Here is a 22,140-nt window from a genome sequence, read left to right as displayed (position 1 = left end):
TTTCAAAGTGCTTGACGCAAATACCTGTGCGTACCCAAGTTGGCTCTCATAATCAAGAATTAGATATTTTGCCTATAGGGATGTACAGATTCCAGCAATACAATGGTTGATTCAGAGACTACTACAGATCATTCATAACTAGTCAAAGTCCCTGTGTTTTGTATGCTGTGAATTCTCGCATATTCATGAGGGCTGATTGTTCAATTGTGACGTGTCTAACAATCGCGGCTGCGTTGTGTGCCTTCGTGTATACGTGATAGAGCTTTGCGTGTCTTCACGTTTACACGAAAGACCACAAAAATATGCGGTATGTGCGTAGCAGTTTCGCCTGTCACATATCATGGAACAATCGGCCCTCATTATCGGGTGATGCTGGGACTGTGACTGTTTGGAGTTTGATAATAACTCGATTTTAAAAGATGCCTTCTTTGACCTAAGTGCATCAGATTATGTCACATATTTATACTTTTAACATTTAATCTTACCACTTGCACAGTGCCACACTTTGGAATATGATATCCTCTTCTACCAATATTCTCTAGGTTGACATAGCCCTGCAATAAGAAGACACACAAAATGGCTAACACTTTAGCAGTGAAGTAAAAGCATCTTCCTCAAGATCTTCATGTGAGAGGGGTCATCCACGGCCCCAAGGAAGAGCAACCTAAGGTTGAAATGGGCCCTCCAAGGCCTCTATGGCTAAATAAAGTTGAATATACATGAATATGATGACAGCAGTGGCTGCACATGGATTTTTCCACAGGGTCAAGGCTATAAAGTGAAAAACTCAAGGGAGCAGAAATTCCCCCATTAAAGATCAATTAGAATCTCTTGGAATCAATTAGAATTAAGACCTCACTTTAGTTTTTACCTCTTCAAAACAAAAAATGCTATTATTTTCGCTCATAAATTCCAAGTATGCCACATATTTCAGAATTTCAATATCTTCTCAACTTATCACCAATGTATGTCTCCACTGTTAAGTTCACAAATCCAATCAAGTCTACTTCAAATGTCAAAACTCAAAATCCTAAAAATTCTTACTACTTACAAAATATGATGATGGTGCATCATCATCGGACACACTATAGAAGAATGTAGTTACTGGAAGCTCTATGTGTTTAGGGCAGAATGATCCACTGGCCCCAATCTCTGCTGTGAAGCCATCAATAGTGCCAAGTGGTTCTAGACGACCATTCAGTACAGATTCCTGTTAAGAGAGAGAATGGGCATTGTTAATGGAACACATTATAAAAAAGAGTGCAGTGACTGACAACTGTGGATACAAGGTGTTCCAAACAAAAGTGAGTCAACATATTTGGCTAAGATATGGTAAACTCACATCATACTACACTATGAGCTACAATGAGCTCACCCACAATGGCAGAGTTTATTAACCTCCATTCAATACTAATAGCTCAAACATTGACCACAATTTTTTTTAAATAATTCAACTTAAGCATTTCATCCTGACCAAAGCTTTTTATTTTCACATGATCTTTAACTTAGGCTGATGTTTTATCAGAATTAAAAAAAGCAATGATAAAAATACAGGCCAAAAATGAAATGTCATTTTGAAGATCCATGTCATTTTGAAATTTTGAATCTTATATACTTGCCTCAAAGTTTCCTAATAGACAACTGGTGGAAGCTGGAGCGCTGGTACTAAGCACACGAGTAGACTGGCATAATGGCGTATGGGCATCCTCTAAATCATTGCAAGAGGGAGAACTGTAAGACAAAGAAACAATGACAAGTTAAGTAGTAGCTCATTTTTATAAATATAGAGGTATAATAATATAAAAACAGGGAAAATCTGTTCCAACTGACCAACACGCCACTAAACTGGTCTCCGACCAACTATGAAAATTACTATTTAAACAAGATCGTATTTATTCTTCAATCTGTATTTAAAGATCCAAGTTCTCGTCATTATATTTAATTTTCTTGCTGACAACGTCAACGATGACTACTAAAAACCACAAAAACGTTGACGTGGCAAGGGAGCATCATCATCCAATACTAGTTCACCAACGATGTCAATGATTGCTACATTCAGGTTGAGGCGTTCAGTGCATGGTCAAATATGCTTTCAAATTGCGACAAATCGATTGGTTGAATATATATTGATGGGTGCATATGATCGGTGCTTTTCGATCAGCTGCCTGGATGTGTTGATCTCACTGATGGCAGAAGGCCAAAAGCACTAAATACTCCTACCTCACTTATCTGGACCTCTGTTATATGTATGTCATGATATTCACAAAGAAAAACATGCATTTCAATGCCACATGGCACCTTATTTTCATGCTCTGAAGCATTGATAGGACCTGTGTTGTGCATCATTTAGTAGACATGAAAAACAACTTTTCATTTTTAGTTAATAGCCAAATTATATTTTTTTGTACTGTTTAGCTTTGACATAATTTCCATATAAAGCTGTATTAATCAGCGCTTAATCAGCACCGGCAATCAGCAGGTCTGCATACTAGCGTTGTGATGTTAACTGTACTGAATACGTATGTGGAAGAGGCGGAAATTATGCCCTACAGTGTGTTGTGCACTAACTTGATAAATTTGTTACCCCCATTTGTTCATGCAATACCAAAAATATCACTAGTTGGAGGTCATATCACCCTCGGTCTGCGACCTCGTGCATTGAGGCTGTTGGTCTGCACTTATATCTATGTGGCACAAAAAATACCACTGGTTGGAGGTCGTATCACACACTATCTGCGACCTCGTGAAATACGACCTCAAACTGATATTTACCGTACTGCATGAACAAACAGGGGTTCCCATCATGGCCAGATAAGGTTGGACTTACATGTATACCATGTTTAAATTACCTACCTTTTTAATCCTCCAGGTTTAAGTAATGCAGCACAGTCATTGGTTGTTTTGGCTTTCCTGAGGGGTGCCTATAGGGTGATACAAATCATAAAAACATTAGCAATACTAACAATAAATGAATTATTTTGTCTTTAGACAACTCATAATTGATATTTGACTGGACCACTTTTTCAATTAAATGTGTAAACTGCCATTCAGACAGTTGTATTTTTAACATTTTGTTTGTAAAATCTGATGATATATATTAGTAAAAACAAATTCCAAACCTGCAAAATAAAATAAATTGCAATTTCCTGGAAGACATCTCCCACAAGGTCTGGATTCCAGTGTATCCTTGGCATAAGATATTCATGAGTTAGACTAGTGTAAAGCTCCATTGAGGAATTATGCAGCTTATGGTATAAAGCTCTATAATCCAACAATAGAAGATTTCAGTGCTAGGCTAATTCTGTGCAGTTTCGCAAGAAGGATAAAAATGGATTGCTCATTTAGCATAACACCTCCTGAATCCTTAAAAAGATAATGCTAGTACTACTTACAGGGCTGGAATTAATAGGAAGTCCAGTGCGTGGATGGAATACATAAGTGTTAGAGCTGTCAAATGAGCGTCTAAACTTGGTTCTATCTGGCGACCTAGGGGGTGATGGCCGCTTATTGAGATCACTTAGTACGCCACTCTCCACCTGCAAATTGATAACAAGAAGATGGTTTAAACAAGAACAGTATATTTGGATCCATATGTGGAAAGTGGAAACATGTTTATTTATGAAGGACTGCAATAATAGTGCGCCATATGGTAAAGAATCCCTTTTGTTGGAAATGACCTGATATGTATCTTATCTAGGTGTTTTCGTTTAAAGCTATAATGATCACACACATCTGAAGCTTTTAAAAAGTAACTTTTACAATGCTATCCTCCATCCCCCCAAAACAAGCTTACTTTATGTCAGACTATTAGAAATTTAGAAATACAGAACAATTATCATAAAATTGAGAAAGAAAAGATCAAACAGTTGAACACTTTTTTTAAAAAGATCAAACAGTTGTACACTTTCTTTTAAACTTATACATGAAGTCAAAATTAGGCAACAATGTTGAATGTCTTATTCCCATCATGGCTCAATCAGCAAACTTAGCTTTTCGAAGTGTGCTTGCTTGTGCTTGGCACATGTAATTTTAGTTAATATGTTTTAGTGCCTTGTTGTCACTTACAACATTAGCAAATAATGTTGGAATCCCCTTTGCACCACCATATTAACACTAACCTAAAATCCTAACCCCAATCATACTGTTTTAACAGTATGATTGGGGTTAGGATTTTAAAAATCCTTACCTGTATCCTAAACTATGAGGAGCAATGATCTTCCAAAACTATGTCATGACAATCCAACATTTTGGTTATGCATGGGCTGTGTTTGCCTTGTCCCATTTAAATTATTGTCTGCAAATTCTCCCCTACAGTGTTGTACTTAATGCCCTGTGTGCTAGCCATAAGTTTTAACATAAAAATTCCCAAGTTTTGAGATATTTTCTCAAAATATAAAGAGATATCTTAAGAACCACTGAACCAATACAAGGCTTCTTTGTACTCATTTTAATGCATTTTTCATGCTGAATCCAAATATGGTTATGAACATTTCCAATTCCGAAATTTGTGAATTAAAATTGTCGTCTGCAGTCAACCCGTGTCGGGAGAGTTAAAATCCAAAGCAAATCTGTGTGAAATTGTCCCCCCTCCACTACAAAACAATATTAAAGGATCAGGCTTATCTATTATTTCATAAAAAACATTATTGAGAACTGTACTCACCTGTTTTGGTTGCGGTATATTTTCCTTTCCTATAACATTTCTTAGCAAAGATTTGCTTTTGGAAAACACTGGTGTAAACGGTGAACCAACACACACAGGAGGTCCACCATCCGATGGCGTCGGCACTGGTCTGTGAAAAGGCGCCGGTATATCAGCCTTAAAATCCTGACTATCCAGGCTTAAGCCTCTAGTTCTATTATGACGAGGGGAAGAAGTAGGTGAGGGCTTGTGAGTAGGCGAGTCTTTATTTGATGATGATATCAATTTGCATGTAGTTCTTATCGGACTTGCCAATTTGTCATGTTTCGGTGATGATCTGTTGGCGGCGATAGCGCCGAGCCTAGCAGGTGAATTTGGACTACTCCCTGGTTTAGTTAACAGGGCAGTGGCCTCATCCTTGTGTTTCAAGTGTTGTCTGAACTGGGCTTCAAGCTGTTGTCTGGGAGTGAATGAGGATACACATGGACTGCTTGAATAGCTTCCAGACAGACATGACACAAATGAATCATCGTCGGATATCTCGCTATAATTATCAAGATGGCTGCCGATTATTACGTCATCAGTCCACGAGGAGGAACTATCCCAGAACTCTTCACCACCAACAACATCATCAAAGTCATCACTAGATTTGGCACTGAACATTATCCCATTATCTTCCTCTTCTGTACTTAAAGTTCTTTCACTTGATGTTCTCTGTCTCGGAGTCCTATCATCAATATTCCATTGCCAATCTATATCATCATCTTTAGCCCCACCATCTTCCTCCGCATCATCGTTATCATCCGTACTGGTATCCGCACACACGTCTGTTGAGCATTCCAGGAGAGATAAGCTGGAAAGTTGTTCATTTATACTTTGCATGGATGAAAAGGAAGTTGTATCGTAATAATTTGGCACTAAGGATTCCTGGTCCAAAGGTGTGGTAAAACTTGATAAACGATCACAGAACTGGCTCTTGTTGATTTGACTATTGAAAGCATCTAAACCTAAACCACCTCTATTTGGCTCTAACTCAGGGGTCGATGCTATTCTATCTGATCTAGTTAATTTGTTTTCCTGTACATCATCTCGACTTGATTTCTTTGTTGGAATTGGCATACTGAACAACTGCCGATGAACATCAGGCGAAGGGGATGCTTGGTGTTCAGATTTGTATAACGAAGCTGGTGTACCTGGGGGTAGGCACCAGTCGGATTGACCTAGATATTTAGCTGAATCTTCTTCTAAAGTCGGTTGCTGCTCCGACTTTGTTGGCGTTCTTGATTTGGGCACGGCACCTTGCTGTCTGTACACCTCTGGTAAGACAACTTCTAGTTTTGGAGCACAAGCGGCCTTCTTCTGTCGAATTTTCTCCGCCTGGTCTTCTTCGCTGCTACTAGATGTAGAGTTATCTTCCCCGGAGCTATGCTTTTGCCTCCAGGTTGGATTTCTTTGTTGGAACTCAAATTTAAGATCTTCAACACTTCTCTGTCTTCTTGTAAGTGACTGCTCCACTTGTGGGTACAGATCCGATAACCTAACATGCTGATATAAAGGCGCTTCTCTGCCCGGTGACGAAGGTGGTGTTTTCTTTAACGTTATATGCCCATCCTTCTGGCAGCTTATAGCTGGCATATACTTTTGTCGAGGTAGGGAAGCGACGCTAACCCGTACACTGCTTGATTTGGAGATGTTTAGGACCGGAAATGTGTGAATATCTGGTTTAGATATGAAATCAGTGGAATAGGAATCACCAGGTGCACACACTCTGTAAAAGAGAAAAACAAAATCAAAACCAACGGTTAATTATTTATTGATAATGTTGACACTCAATTGATTACTATTACAATTAAATTACAACTTGTGTTAAGTGAATGATAAAAGCAAGCACTGACAGAAATGCCTGAAGCTGCTGCAACATTGCTGGAATATTCGCTATATTTTTGTACAGAGAAGATAATTAACAGTGTGTGTAGCGCTCATGCTATTTTACTTTGATGCTGTATTATTTTTGTTTCATAACCTTGTAGTCTGTTACAAATGCCAAGTGTATGCATGTATTGCGATTTGCGACTGCTGATAATATAACTTTTTATCCAACATTTTTCATGTTTTTTCTTGTTGCTGATGCTATTCTTATCTTAATCTTTCATCTGAACTTGATACTCTATCATACATCTGGTTTATCTAATCATGAGAAACAATTGGGTGGATCCATATCAATGTACAGTGAAATTTCATGAGTGACTCACAAATTTTGGCAATCTGTCTCATGTTAGAAATACGATTTTGAATATATTGGAAATAACTTTCAAAGGTCTACTTTGAGTAATCACATGAATTGCTTAACATTAATGGTGAGGTTATAATCTGTGCCCAACACAATTCACCAAATCAACGCTTGTTGATGTTTGTTCATTTTCTTGATAATAAATATGCAATCGATATCCATATGTGATACACCTGATGAATGATATATTTATATTCTAAAAAAATGTTCCTCTAACAAAAAGCAAAATTCAGAAAATTTGTAGCACATTTTCTTCACACCAAATCAAAACCAAATTTGCAAATGCGGTTCAATAATTAGTTGTAATAAGTTGCAATGGTTTTGTGTAATTAATCCCTGTGTAGTGTACTAATGGGGCACAGCATGATTCATGCAGGGTGTTTATTCAAATAGTTCTCTAGTCTGGTTACAATTCTTAAAGATTTACACCTGGTGGAAATTTAAGTAAAATTTCTTGTCAAAATCCATATTGTGGAATTGTTTCTTATAGACTCCCACCCGTAAATCTGTTACAAGAGACAATTTGTATCTAAACACGTGGAAGTAAGAACAAGGAAGCTGTATCTGGTTTGGAAGAGCTAAGCAAGAACCATGTACACATAGTTGTATCAAAAAGCCATGTGTGATTTGCTCGAAAGTGACACCCTCAATTTGTCTTGAATTTCTACTTTTTGCACGATTGTAATGTCCAATGGTGTACTAAAATACCACCTGAAAGACCCAGTCTGAAGTATTTTAATTAAAGCAAAATATGATCAATCCGGAGATCTCTGGGTTATTCGCTGTTTTCAGTGACCAAGTAATGGCTGACACCTCTCGTGTGCATTGAATCATTGATGTATAAACTGTGTGTTTATTGCTATTTGTTTTACGTCTTATTTTATACCTCCCAGCTGCGTGAAGCTCCGCTCAAATTAATAATGATCGGTGAGCTAATACACACATTTACAATAATTATAGCTGTTGGAATGAAATAGTAATTTTCTTTGTTTACCTCATTTGTTGGCCCAAAATTAAAAGAGGACATAGTGTGATCAGTGAAAACTAACATTTTTGTGGAAAACAAATAAAATCAATTCTTTATGGAAATCGCATATTGCTTTAAGTGAACTTTACAAACATGATGGACAAATTCATCAGATGGCTAATTCTGACAGGGTGCAGTTTTCCTAAATTAACTATTTAAAGATCGGAGAATGTAGCATTCCATGTAAAATCAGCATAAAAGAAAATATAAATATGTTATTACGTTTCAATTTCCCACTTTGAGAGAAAACACATGTCACAATGTTAAAGATTTTTATCATTCAGGCAAGATTGTTTTGCAAAAAACAACAACACACAAATTAATGTTACCTAAAATAGGAAATTATGCTCGCTGAGCATCAGAATCATGTCATTTATATCTCTTGAGAAATGCTTGTCTGTCTACCTATGACGTCTTTTACTTGAATAAAAGGTCGACTTCAAATGAAAACATGATAATGTTGAATGTTTTTGTTTAAAATAGCTTCTATATACACTTTCTTCACTCTAGGTTAGCGCTGCTGTGTGTTAACAAAACAAGTGCAACTTTGTTTTTGACCAAATAAAAAGAAGCAGCTGAAAACAGATCAAGTAAAAAGAGGTCAGTGGGCAAACATAATAACATATCCCAAGTGGAATGTCTCAATTCAGCGCATATTGTCTGTCAATATATAAATGAGTTTGAGGGATTTGTACCATCTGTATTACTGTTACAAATAGATTCTTTATAGTAGTTGCCACCAGCAAATGACCAGTGGTGGTACCAGGAATTTTTTAGGGGGGGCAAAATTTTTTTTTTTTAGGGGGGGCAAAATCACCAAATTTTGGTCAAAATTGCTGTAAAAATGGGAAATTTGTGTAATTTTGGGTTTTTGCCTTGAAAGTTGGGGGGGGCGGCAAGAAAAATATTGGGGGATCCCCACCTGTAGCGCCGCCACTGCAAATGACATGTGGTAGCTTTTCACTCCTTTGTTGGTTTTTTTGAGTGTTTTCTTTTGTTGGTTTATTTTTCAAAGTTATTCAAATGCAGGAAGCCTCACACATTTAAAATTAGACAAAGTATAAAATTATGTATCTTTGAAACTGGGTGAAGTCAGTTTTATTTTATTTATGGTACTTTGTGTGGCGATCCTGACTTTTAGACCACCCTCGCTATATAGGGCTCAAATATTACTATTTCATCAAGGTTTAATATTCTAACAGCTTAAACTAAAAGTTTCATCTAAGGAGTCAAGCTTTAAACTATTAAGCAACAATATCCAACAAGCTAAAAACTACTTTTTTACCCGTTTTTTAACAAGCTATAACCAATTTTTGAAAAGAAGCTTTAACATCAATTTTTTCATTGTAAAACCATCTAAACAATCTTTAAAAATACAGTGACCTACCTAATATTACTAATCTATGTTTCGATGATATCCAAGAAGCTAAAATATTGTGAAAGAGGGCGGCTTTGAGTAATGAGGGAAATTACGGGTAAAATACATCACGCTTTTTTCGAGAAATTACCATCTTGAATAAATGCAGAATTGCGTCATGCAGTAAAACGATGTCAAACGCGCTTGAAAATGCATGATACGCTAGCGTAAATTACCGTCAAAATGAGCGTACATCAAGCGCTTGTGCTACGCGAAAACTTCGGAACTGGCATCACTGGTTTTGTAACCAGCTCTTTTACGTCAAAAAAAGTTATAAAAACGTGAATTTTGGAACAAAATAAAGCTTGTTTGATGGAATAAAAGGTATGTTTGTACAGTTGAAAACATGTTTAACCTTGTTGCGTAAGTTTAATATGATAAATTTGCAATTTGTACCTTATATAGCTCGGGTGGTCTAAAAGTCAGGATCGCCCTTTGTGTATTCGTTCATATGCAACAACAACAACAAGAAGCAGCCTCGACCAGGCCAGGCTAGTGTATACTGTACCGTTAATGTGTGCAAATGTATCTTGTTTATGCAACCGTGTATGTATCATTTGTCTCAGAAATCTTAATTGTTATTCGAAGTATGAGCCATGGTCATGGCTAATGCTATTTGCCTTGATGTTTGACGCATTGATTATCTCAAAAGAAAGTTAATAACAGACCATAGAGATTTATTTATTACATGTCATCCTCAGGAAAAAATCCTTGTATTCCTCTCTCAAACAAAACTCATTTCTTCTCCTGAAATGCACTTGAAAATACATGTAAAGCTCTAAGTGATGGCTCAAAACCCAACCGCCCGTGCCCATGCAGAACACGCAGTTTAACTGCATTCTATTGTATTGAACTGCTGGAGCTAACTATTTAGAATACAACAAGGGTTTAGAGGGAAGGCAAATATCCATCCTAACAATAACATTGTGTAGTATACAGAGACTAAATTAGTATCACTACAGTATACACAAATCCGACTTGACACATTCCTACACCTCACTTGCAGCCATAGCGGGGGGCCTTCCATTCATTTTATGCGACGCCAGTATGACAGGTATGCAGCGTTTACCGATCCCATGACGCGGCGCATGTGCTACGCGCTCCGAAGCGCTCGCGAGTGGGCATTTTGGATCGCAATCACAAAGGAACTAAGTTAGTTTGGCGCGGATGGCCCCCACCTATGGCGACTTAATCCTGACCATCACTTGGCTTGTCGGATTTGTCTATAACAGTCCAGTCCACATATTGCTTCAAAATGGGCTATTCCAGTTGAAATCCATACACCCTATGGAAGACATGGTCTAATCTCCCACACAGGGAATATAGATTTCAAATGAGGTTACCTAAGTGACTCTAAGTGGGTGACTGCATTTGGAATTCACACTTCCTGTGTGGGAGATTAAGGTCATGTCTTTTCAACTGGAATAGCCCAATACATAAATCCCTTTGTACTTCACAAACTGAAATTTGGAATACAATCATAATGACTGAAATACAGGTCCTGATAGTTGTTATTTACCTGTAGACAATGTTGTTGTACATCTTGCCATGACTACTACTAAGCCAAGCACTCAGTTGTGAGAAGTGTAGAAATGAACGTACAGCTTGCAGGAGAATGTTGCTGAAACACTGACCCTGTGGAGACCTGTAGTGAGGATGCAAAAATCACATTGGTAGATTAATTGATTACATTGTGTGAATTTAAATTATTTAAAAAAACAACAACAAAACACACATACCCAATACACACACATAAAATCTATAATGGTCTTTGGTTTAAGGCATCCAGAAATGAATCAAAATTAGAGGTCTTTTTAAGTGTAAACCACACAAATTGACATTGTTTGTTATCACAGTTATGGAACGCACAGATTGTAAGTTCCAAGTACAATGACATGGGATCACTACAGGGCCATTGATGAGATGAACTGACGTCATTATTGGTTGATGGGAGGACAGCACTTGATAACCTGGGGTCATTTGGTGGTGGTGGTACAGCACTTGATTTTCTGGGGTCATTCTGTGGGCAAAGATTAAAAGGGAGAAATGTATGATGAATTTAATACTTTTAAATTTCAGATTTAAGTCAAGTCATTAATTTTGATAGTGGTTAGTGCAAGGAATAAAAAAATTATAAAGTTCAATAGTGCCAGTTAAGCAGAGGAAATGCTGTGGTCAGAGTAAATGGAAGGATGTTTGATGGTAGGAAACATATCAAAGCTTTCAGCAATTTAAATAATTTATACAGTACATGTATGCTAAGGCCTTGTGCAATAGTCAGTTGACATTGGACACTGATAATTTGTTTTACATTATTTGACTTGTATCATGCGGCCAGATGGTGATGTGACCTTAGGTGAAAGAAAGCCATACAATTTACTTGGAAATGGCCTCTTATTATGTTCTACGATTCAATTATTCAATCAATATATTGTTTACATCATTAAACTACAAATATGCAATTTGTGCTAATGACTGCACACATTTATAATGATGCATGTACATGGTACTTACATTGTATATCTGCTTGTATATTCCCAATTGGGAGTGGATTTCACAAACATTGACATGTACATGTACGTATGTATGGCACACATACCTAACTAAAGGTACCGTAGGACTGATTGCTCAAAGAGAGATTTGCAACCGATGCACCATCATAGGTAATAGATATTTAATAACACATAGTTGCAAATGTATGATGAGTACAGGTAGCTTAATGAGTTAACTATGACATGAGTGAACTCCACATGGAAGAGATTTTAATTCTCTTTCATGTGGAGTTTGGGTAAAAATATCCGGGGGGGGGTGGGGTACTCAAGATTGGTTTTGGTAGAGGTGTGCCACTGAGAATTTGAAAGTCGACCCATCAATATAGCAATTTTGGACCCATCGATATATACCAAAAGGCAACATTTTTGGCCGAATTTAAACCAAATTGTCTTAGTACACAGGTCTGTACTAAAGTTCCATGCAAAATAGAGAGGCCCTGAATCTCACACTTGTATATTGGTCAGGAGCCCTGCTAATAGCTACAGCCACCATCATACACACAAGCCAGCTGAGGTAACCTGCTTGCAATTCATACTCACAGTTTGATGATGTGAGGACTACATGTAGAGGGAGATCTAATTGGCCATAGATACTGACCTTTTTGGTAGAACTTGTACAATCCACTGCTCTATCAGGAGATGATCTGGTTGAGCTGCCGGCTGAAGAGGACTGGTAGATCCCGACTCTGCCGCTGCACCGATCTCAATCTCAACATCTTTGGCGTAACAACAGTCTGGATACAAGAGGACCTCTACTGACATAGGGATATCATTGCGACATAGAAACCAGATGTAGGCACGCACAGCTTCCATTTGTTTGCACTGAAAAATAGAATGAACAAATAAACAAAAAATAAGGAAAATAAGGTCCTAAGCTTTTTATCTTCAAAAGACGAAGTAAAATGACAGTAATTGATAACAAAATATCTTTCTAGCAGAGTTTCCACTTCCACAAAGGTACAAATTAGCCTAGCACTATTTATATAGCAATTCATTTCATTTATGGATGTCAATATTGAAATCTAAATTTACTGGCAAAATGACATCCCTTAGTTTAAAAGCAATCAATTTTCCAAAATTCTTTTTAAACACAATATGATCAGGCCACACTACATTGTACATTGCTTTGTGGACCTTGGATTTCGCACTGTTTAAAAGCTTTCACTACAATTATAAACTCCCTCCCGCCCACCTCCACTGAAATTGATGAACGTAGACCTTCTGAATGTCTTATTTAATGCCAAAAATACCACAATGCTTCTCTCTCAAATCTTTGACAGAATGCGTAAATATTTAATTCAAACTGTCAAATTCTTTTACGAGTGTGACCGTATTTCTACATTTTATACATAATCACAAAATATTGATATTCTATTGCTTTGGGTGGCAAGGTTGGTACGGGGCTGTGCAGCTGATCAAGTGTACCATTTGCTGGCTCTCAGACAAATGAGGCTCACAAAATTTCAGAACTAGTTTAGAAAAGAAGTGTATGCATTATTTAAATTTTCTTCTAAAACATTCATGCGAAAACTTGTGCAGGAGACAACTCGAGTCCAGACTATTTTGGGTCTATTTCTCATCAAATTTGGTTGATTGGCGTGGTCAGTCAATGTTTAAAAAAAAAAAAAAACACCAAAAAACAACAGCTAAATATCCCTACCCAAATCCACAGGAATATATTTTAGTTTTTGCAATAACAAAAATAGAGAAATAAAGATGACATGCAAAAAATAAATTGATTTACCTGACAGTCATCAAACCACTTGTATTGACCTGTATGACTATACTTGCATGTACAGGGAACCCATATCCTATTGGTTTTAATATTTTATACTCCAAAATATGTGTATGTGTCATATGAACTGATGGTGCCATCATATTTTCATTGGTGTACAGGCATATTTATTAAATTATTATTATTAAAAATATATATAATATTAGTCAGCGATGAAATTAAAAAATGTAATGAGTTTATATTTGCTTAAAGGTTTGTGATATGGTGGAGGGGGAATTAAAGTATAATTGATGATTAAAAAAATATTTTGATATATTAAAGAAATGAACTTGGTGATTATAGCCTAATAAATCAATGCATTTAAAATCTCTATGGTACCACTCTATGGTGAATTGAAAAGGGCACTTGTAACACATATACAGATCTATGTGGTGTAGAGTGGGTCATCAAATTGGGGGGGGCACAAGCCATTTTTTGGCAATTTTCCTATGGGATTAAAAAAAATTTCAGATCGTTTGGGGGGCGTGCCGCCCGTGCCCCTATGACGCTACGCCACTGGATCTATGCAAGTTTACAAGGGCGCTAATTAGGGGAGGTGCACTAATTAGGTTGAATATACATGTAGTAATATGACATTTTCTAAATGGAACATTCAGCTTCTGTATATAAGTAAACTGACAATTTTGTGCATCGGGCCTATAAATGATATATCTGTCAGACAATTGCATTTGTCAAAGATCCACTCATTTCACAAGTGTTCTCACAGGTCTGCTTTGAGTCAGTTTCCTTAACACTCACCAGGACCACATATTTTAGTCTCAACTCTTAGGAGTCAGTTCAAGAATATGTATTAATCACTGTGGTAAATGCTAGGACCTGAACATTTGGAGGAATATTTGAGAATTGTAACTAAACAAAGTCAATTTTAAGTATGTAGGTTTATTATGGTTGAAGAACTTTGCCTCTGTGGAATGAGAATGATGAAGATGATACTTCAGGGATCTAATGTAAACTGTGAAAACACCTACTTTTATGTAAATTATTTAATAAAACAATGTCAAATTTTAGTAAAAAGTTTGTGCTTTGTCATTCTAGGTTCTTGTTTTTGTTTTCCCGACACCCACGACTCCACATGCATGTGTTTTTAACTACATGTGTTGTCAACCATGGCTTCACTCTGACGTTGTATGTTTTCGAACTAATAAATAAATAAATAAGAAAAAATAACAATGAATTGATTTTAAATAACAATGCATTATTGCACACACAGCTGAACTGTACTGATGGGAGTGAGATGGGTGTACTGTACAATTAAAACTTGCAATTAGATATGGCACATAGCTTTCATTGTTCACTTTGTTTCTGATGAAGACATGAAAATGAGAAAACATCACTGTTCTATCAAAACATTGTATGTGATTACCTTAAAAAATGACCTCATCAGTCTTCTTATTCTAATGATTTACAGTTACATAAACAGGGTTTCGATTGTACCATAGAAGTTGTAATCAAAATCTCTTGAGATCATTAACATTAAAAAATAAGCAGATGTACGGATGCCTTTAATCATGTTAAAAAGGAGGGAAGTTGAGGTAGTTTTTTCTTAAGGTAGTTAAAATCACACACAGGGGTCTTTGTAAGAACTGTAACACCAAAAATTTAATTTTTGAGTATTTTAATGCCACAATGAAACAGAATGGAACAGTGCAAGTTATTATATTATGTGATAAAGCAACTATTTGAAGAGCTTTGTTGAAAAACCCCTTACACCCACTTGCGCAATTTTTGAGAACACATCAAAAAAATCACTGATATATAAGGGGGGCAGTTTTTGGCGGGATGCTAATCCGACCCAAGCATCCCCCGCCAAAAACTGCTTTTGTTGCAAACCCCCATATATCACTCATCAGTACTTTTTTTTGATGATTTTCTCAAAATTGTTTTCTCAAAATTGCTCAAGTGGATAAGGGGATTTTGCAACAAAGCTCTTCATTTTATGTATTTTGAACTGACCCCTCTGTTCTGGAGTTAACCATTAGAAAAATCATACCTCATTTTTTATCTACTCCATGGCATCAAGTCATAACTAATGTGCACTGAACCATTCATGCATACCCCTTACACAAGTCTCCTAGAGCTCATTGACTGCTGTATTGAATGGATCCATGGATATGATTCAAAATAAGCTGTCATTGTATTTTAAGTCATATATTTCAAGTACGACGCAGTAAATTTTCAAAAAGAGGATAATGAAAGTTGTCTTGTTTATTGCATAAATTATTCAACCTTGTTTGGTTCAGGAATTGAAATACTTAAAAAAAACCAATTCCGACAGGACAGTGTTTTCTGAGATACCCTGTACAAGGTTTTGATAAAACAGCCACAAAAACCATGACATAAACTGACAAATTATATCAGATTGTAAGAGAGTTCCTTTATAGCTCAGCATTATGTCATTCGTTGCTATGCAGCCAAACTTCAATCCACTCAATGTTTTAATGACATTAAACATTTATGCTGAATCATATTTTCTAACTTGAAACATACACTACTGTAAAGTTGTAATATTTGAGTGTGTATTTGTTTGTGCTTTGTTGATTTTGAGCTATTTAGCTTGTTTTTAAATTTGTGATTTTGAGGAATTTTTTTATAGACTATACATATTGGAAATTAATTAATTTTATTTTCGCAGTAACGGCTCTGAGCGTGAATAGTATGAAAATTATTGTTCGGTCAAAATGTTTACTTTCAAAGAATCAAAGCTTGAGGAATGAAGTCTTGGTGTACTTGATATTTGACCTTCAATACTTCAATAAAAACAAACACATACAAAAAAAACCCCATTTAAGTGGCAATTTGCATTCACCACAGATGTAACTTAGACCCTGTTCGTTTTTCCTAATGTGTACGCACTTTTCTTCCTTCGACGAAGATTAAAATTGCTTTGTTCAACGAAGCTAAAAAGGTTGTTTTGACGAAGGAATACTTCGTTCGACTAAGCTAATTTTGTAATGTGTACGAAGGATAAAGCAAAACTTTCCTGAAATTGGTCAACTTTCTTTAAAATTTCCTGAAATCAGAAATTCAGTCCTGAAAAGTTACATCTCTGATTCACATTTCATTGTGTTCCTAACAACTGTATGATCCCAAAAAGTATGTATGTCTCAATGATGTTGAGTGCATTTATTTTGCAGTGCTTGTATAAGGGGGGGCTATCATTTTCTTCAGGGGGTCCCAAATATAGGGGGGGGAGTCATAAATTTTTGGAAAGACAAATAGGGGGTTATAAAATTTTTGATGACCAAAATGTAGGGAGTCACAAGATGACCACAGATAGTGTGTTTATTTTATTTAAAAAAAATTGATTTCAATATAATTTTAGCCTGTTTACGGGGTAAGGTGTATCGGTGGTGGGGGGGGGGGTCATAACATTTTTGTTGCCGAAATAGGTGGGGGTCGCAATTTTATTGACGCCGACTTTTGGGAAATTTGGGACATCCTTCCGAAGAAAATGATAGTCCCCTAAAGCTCCAAGCATCTCAAGCTTATTTTGACTGAGTTTAATTGTCTGAGCTTCAGCAAGGGGGGCACACCTACTGGTAAACAGTGGACGTACAGCAATCATACAAACTAGCACCCACCCTAGTTTGACCCATTTGTGAGATTTTGTTTTTGAACAGCATTCACACCAAGCAGACATGCATTTATGTTTATAATTATGAAGTGGGAGTACTTTATGAATATTGACATTTGAATCATCTGATTTGTGGGCATGATAACAGTTAGGCGTTCCTGTGACCTGTTATTAAATAACTGATCATAATTATTGATACTAAGCAAATAATAGGATAATAAAAGGTTTATATTTATGTATAAATGCTCTTATATTTTTCAAACAGATGTATGATTGACAAATTAATCCTTTACTGCTGTAACAGCTCTAATTATTTGATGAACATTTTAATGAGCATAATCCATATTCTTAATTGCGTTGTCTTTTAAAAATGTAATAATGTTAATCTCTTTAAAAAGTTGAAGAGAACAACTGTTTCATGAAGACAAACCAGGGATGGACAAACATACCCAGTTGTATACCAATCACTTTCAAAAGTTTGTCTTCAGAAAGCATAAATTTTGAGTCGGTCCTTTGACCTTGATCAGTCCTCAATTTAAGATAAATTGATTTTTTCCCATGACTGCAATGGGGCAAAAAACCCTGAGAAACAAAAAAAAAACTGATCACAAAAATGCAATGTCTTTATTTTGTACACTACCAATTAAAGCTGTACTGGTTGAATTGATAGCGAATGCATATGTACGTGTGTAACCATTGTGGAGTGCGCATGTACCATACACCAGCATTCAAACGCGTACTGTACTGCAATTAGTATTATAAATATAATCTTGAGTTCTTGACCCACTTTGAAAATAACACAATAGCTCACCTATACTCATAAGAGCTTCATATAGCATTGAAGGTTTACAATTTTTGCTGCCAGTTGCTGATCAAAAATACAACACATTATTATAATTTGTTCAAAATATAAGTGTTTTGTCTATTAATAACGCCATATGTTAAAATCAAAATAAAGATGGGTTTCCATGGTAATATAGAAATCAATTCATATTATTTCTAGCAATTTCAGCAATCTTGCATCTTATCACATGAAATCAAAATATTTAATAGAAATATGATTCCTGGATTTATTTATCAAATATTTCATATTTTTATAATTATGGGTGATTGGCTCATATTTTTAAACATCTATGAAATACACAGCTGTATTGCATATTGTGCAATGGAACCTCAATATCTAGGCCCTATACCAGGCCGCGACAAATTTTATTTTTTAGCTTGCCCGATCGGGCAGGCAATATCCAAAAATTGGTTGCCCGAAATTAACCCATATTCCCGGCAACAATTGTTGACAAAGTCACATACCGTACTCATCATGCAGTGCAGTGCATAGTACCGTAAGTGTGCCGAATTTGGCAGTTTCATTCTTACGGAAATCCAATACTTTTCTCAGTTAAGTTGATAAATAAGTATTCATGAAATGCATAAAAAATGAACATTTCATTCAATTATTTCACTGTTTGTTTCTTACATGTGATGATGTGGAAAATAATGTGTATTTTATGTGAAATTTTGTCAGTAAAGTCACGGCGATTTACGTATTTCGCCAAACACTAGTACATCTCAATCTCAATCATATGCAAATACATGGCCAGGGGTAGAAATAAGGGACCATTTCCTGATAGCCATCCGGGCTATCTAGCCATTTTTTCTGATAGCCCTGAAGGAAATTCAATAGCCCTGAAAAAAGACATTGTTTTTATGCAATTCAAACCAATCGTTTGTTCAAATATTCAGTTATTAGTGAGTAACCCTTCCCCCCCATAATCAGGGGTAGCACTAGGTTTTAAAACCAGGGGTTCTCAGAACCCCTGAAAGTGTTAAAAATATGCGCTCAAATCCTAAAATGAAGGGTTCTTAATCTAGAATCTGTCAAGTATTACCGTTTTAATTAATTGGTATCAGATTTTGTGATTTTGGTTACAATGATGTGTTACCGGTATAGATTCATGGTATGAATAGTTAGCCCGGCAAAAAATGTGATCTCGCTTTTCACGCCACTATATTCTCGCCTGTATAAACCAACTATCTCGCTTTTAAGAAACTTCCCAAGCAGTTTACTTACTATAAAAGTGTTGCTTTATGCCATAAAAGTTCGCGAATTCCACAAAATGCAGTGAACTTGCAAAGTGCAGAATTCAACACCATTGGCACCACATGGAACCCATGCATTTCTCAATAAAAATGACATTTCATTGCAAATGAGTTCAAGTTTAGGCCAAATATCATGATATTTATTGAATTACTGGAGTATGATGACTATAAAACATAATTCAAGGGCAACTTTTGTCATTTTTTTTCTTCTACGGCCGATCATTGTGTCGTATTTCACCGATGGCATATCTCCACACACCACCCACAAAGCATTTCTTTCCGATCCCTAGAATTAGAAAATTTTCCAACTCATGTAATGTGTCATCATTCAGCACTGCAATAACTTAGCAGCAGTGGTTCTAGACAATATCGCAATCTGTGTAATTATGCCGGTGGAGTGTATTTTATTTCTATTTTTAAATTATGTTACAATGCTACGGTGACGCCACTTCAACAAATGTCGTTACATTGCATTTTATGTTACATAATTTCTGGACAGCCCGTAAATATTGGAGATCGAAGCTTTTATTTTTCTTTCACATGTTTTCATTTTTCTGCGCGCATGAAAACCCCTGTAGCCCGACGGGCTACATGGAGATAAAACCCAATAGCCCGACAGAAAACCTAATAGCCATGGCTATCGGGCTATCGCTTATTTCGACCCCTGCATGGCCAGCTGACGTCATGATATTTGCACGAAACAGGTTCTATAATTGGCCAAACTTCCAATACGTCACGTAACGGCATGATGTTCATTAGCATATACATGTATATGTCTGGTGTGGGATACGAGTGCCTAGCGAAATTTGAGTTCCATTTCAAGAAGTTTTCTACTTTGTTTTGACGTTTTTTTACTTCTGTGAACACGCCAAGTTGGACAGAAATACTCCATTTTAAATCATCAAGCTTTAATTGGTTTAAATTTAGACTTGCCCGATTGGGCACAGCTCTTCAGAGTTTTAATTGCCCGACAAAAAATGTGATTGCCCCGGGCTATCGGACAGGCGATTTGTCGCATCCTGCCCTATACATAAATATTTTCACCTATTCCGTTTTGGCAGACTATGCACTCAGCAAACCCGATTGTCAGAACAGGAAGCCCTGAATTTTAACCCTTCAATGAAATTGAGCATTTGGTTCAAGAATGAGCAAGCTTATTTCAATTTTGCTGATTTATTAAATCCAGAACAATGAACATCTTTTAAAATCATTTTTGTATTGTTATGATTGCATCAATATCAAAATTAATCACTCTGATCATCAATTGCTATTGTCAAAACACTGCAGAGAAAATAAATAAACACAGCCAAATTAAAAAGTCTCCAGTCCCCATTTAATCAGAGTCTGATGAGTTTATGGCAAGATAATTTGTATAATAATTTTCTATGTATACACTTTCCTTCGAAGGTTGATACCAACTTTGATATCAAAAGTTTAATCATAGTGAGCATAGGAGCCGTTGTTTGGAAATTCGTGCAATTTCAAAAATGACAAATTACGCATTGACCACGCAAAAGTCAATGCACGGTATCAGCTTATTATGTGGCCTGAAGCAACCCTTACAGGAATCATTGTACACTTGCCTGCGCACAATTGAAAGAGCGGGGTATTTGATTTGCATTTTGGCATGCATGGGTAAACCTTTAACCTGCCGGCCTATTCAGGCGACATAATTCTTGGCACTCACGCTAGTTCCGCTATGTGATACAATTCCCTATGTCATTTTAAAAATTGCATGACTTTCCAAACAAAGGTTCCTCTGCTCACAATGGTTACATTTTTGATATCAAATTTGGTATCAACCTTTGAAGGAAAGTGTATAGCAAATTATTATAACTAGATGGACCGCGGTTCTCGGATATTGCGGTTTTCGACGCACAGCGTCGACCGTGATGCCTCCACCAAAGGAAGTGATGTGGAATTCACAAGTTGATACAAAGCTTCAAGCCTAAAAGAGGAGACTGAATTTGACCTAAGATGACACCTGGATGACCCCAAAACAACCTTTCAAAGACTCCTGGGTGACCCCAAAATGACCGCCCAAAAATTTGGCTCTAATGTTGACTGTACCCACCAAGTTTCATGCCCATATAGTAATTATACTAATTTGACCTCAGATGACCCCAAAATGACCGTCCAAAAATTTGGCTCTAAATGTTAACTGTACCCACCAAGTTTCATGCCCATACGATAATTTTTACTAATTTGACCTCAGATGACCCCTGGTGACCCCAAAATGACCTTCCAAAAATTATTTCTAAATGTTGACTGTACCCACCAAGTTTCATGCCCATACGACAGTTTTGACTAATTTGACCTCAGATGACCCCGGATGACCTCAGATGACCCCGAAATGACCTTCCAAAAATTTGGCTCCGAATATTGACTGTACCCACCAAATGTCATGCCCATACAACAGTTTTTACTAATTTGACCTCAGATGACCCCTGGGTGACCCTGGATGACCTCAAAATGACCTTCAAAAAATTAGGCTCTGAATGTTGACTGTACCCTCCAAGTTTCATGCCCATACGACAGTTTTACTAATTTGACCTCAGGTGACCCCTGGGTGACCCCAGATGACCCCAAAATGATCTTCCAAAAATTTGGCTCTAAATGTTGACTGTACCGACCAAGTTTCATGGAAGCACGGAAGGACGGACATTGCAAAAACAGTATGCCTCGCGGTGGAGGCATAAAAATGATTTTGCCATAAACTCATCAGACTCTGAATAAATGGGGATGG

The 22,140-nt window shown here is 36.6% G+C and overlaps 1 protein-coding gene across 1 annotated transcript in view; it reads right to left on the bottom strand.

The window, feature by feature from the left end:
- The window catches only part of LOC140142003 (atos homolog protein A-like), a 46,037-nt gene that overhangs the window by 3,284 nt on the left and 20,613 nt on the right, over positions 1-22,140 (bottom strand). The window contains exons 3-10 of the mRNA XM_072163906.1: positions 12,527-12,750; positions 10,896-11,021; positions 4,664-6,410; positions 3,393-3,536; positions 2,854-2,921; positions 1,620-1,731; positions 1,052-1,210; positions 486-554 (exon numbers count right to left, since the gene is read on the bottom strand). Of these exons, the coding sequence (XP_072020007.1) occupies positions 486-554; positions 1,052-1,210; positions 1,620-1,731; positions 2,854-2,921; positions 3,393-3,536; positions 4,664-6,410; positions 10,896-11,021; positions 12,527-12,750 (2,649 nt within the window). The remainder of the gene's footprint in view (positions 1-485; positions 555-1,051; positions 1,211-1,619; positions 1,732-2,853; positions 2,922-3,392; positions 3,537-4,663; positions 6,411-10,895; positions 11,022-12,526; positions 12,751-22,140) is intronic.

The sequence above is a fragment of the Amphiura filiformis genome, chromosome 20 (assembly GCF_039555335.1).
Source record: "Amphiura filiformis chromosome 20, Afil_fr2py, whole genome shotgun sequence".
Classification (NCBI taxonomy): domain Eukaryota; kingdom Metazoa; phylum Echinodermata; class Ophiuroidea; order Amphilepidida; family Amphiuridae; genus Amphiura; species Amphiura filiformis.
Note: the sequence above shows the minus strand (reverse complement) of the source record. Positions and strands in the feature narration are given on the sequence as shown.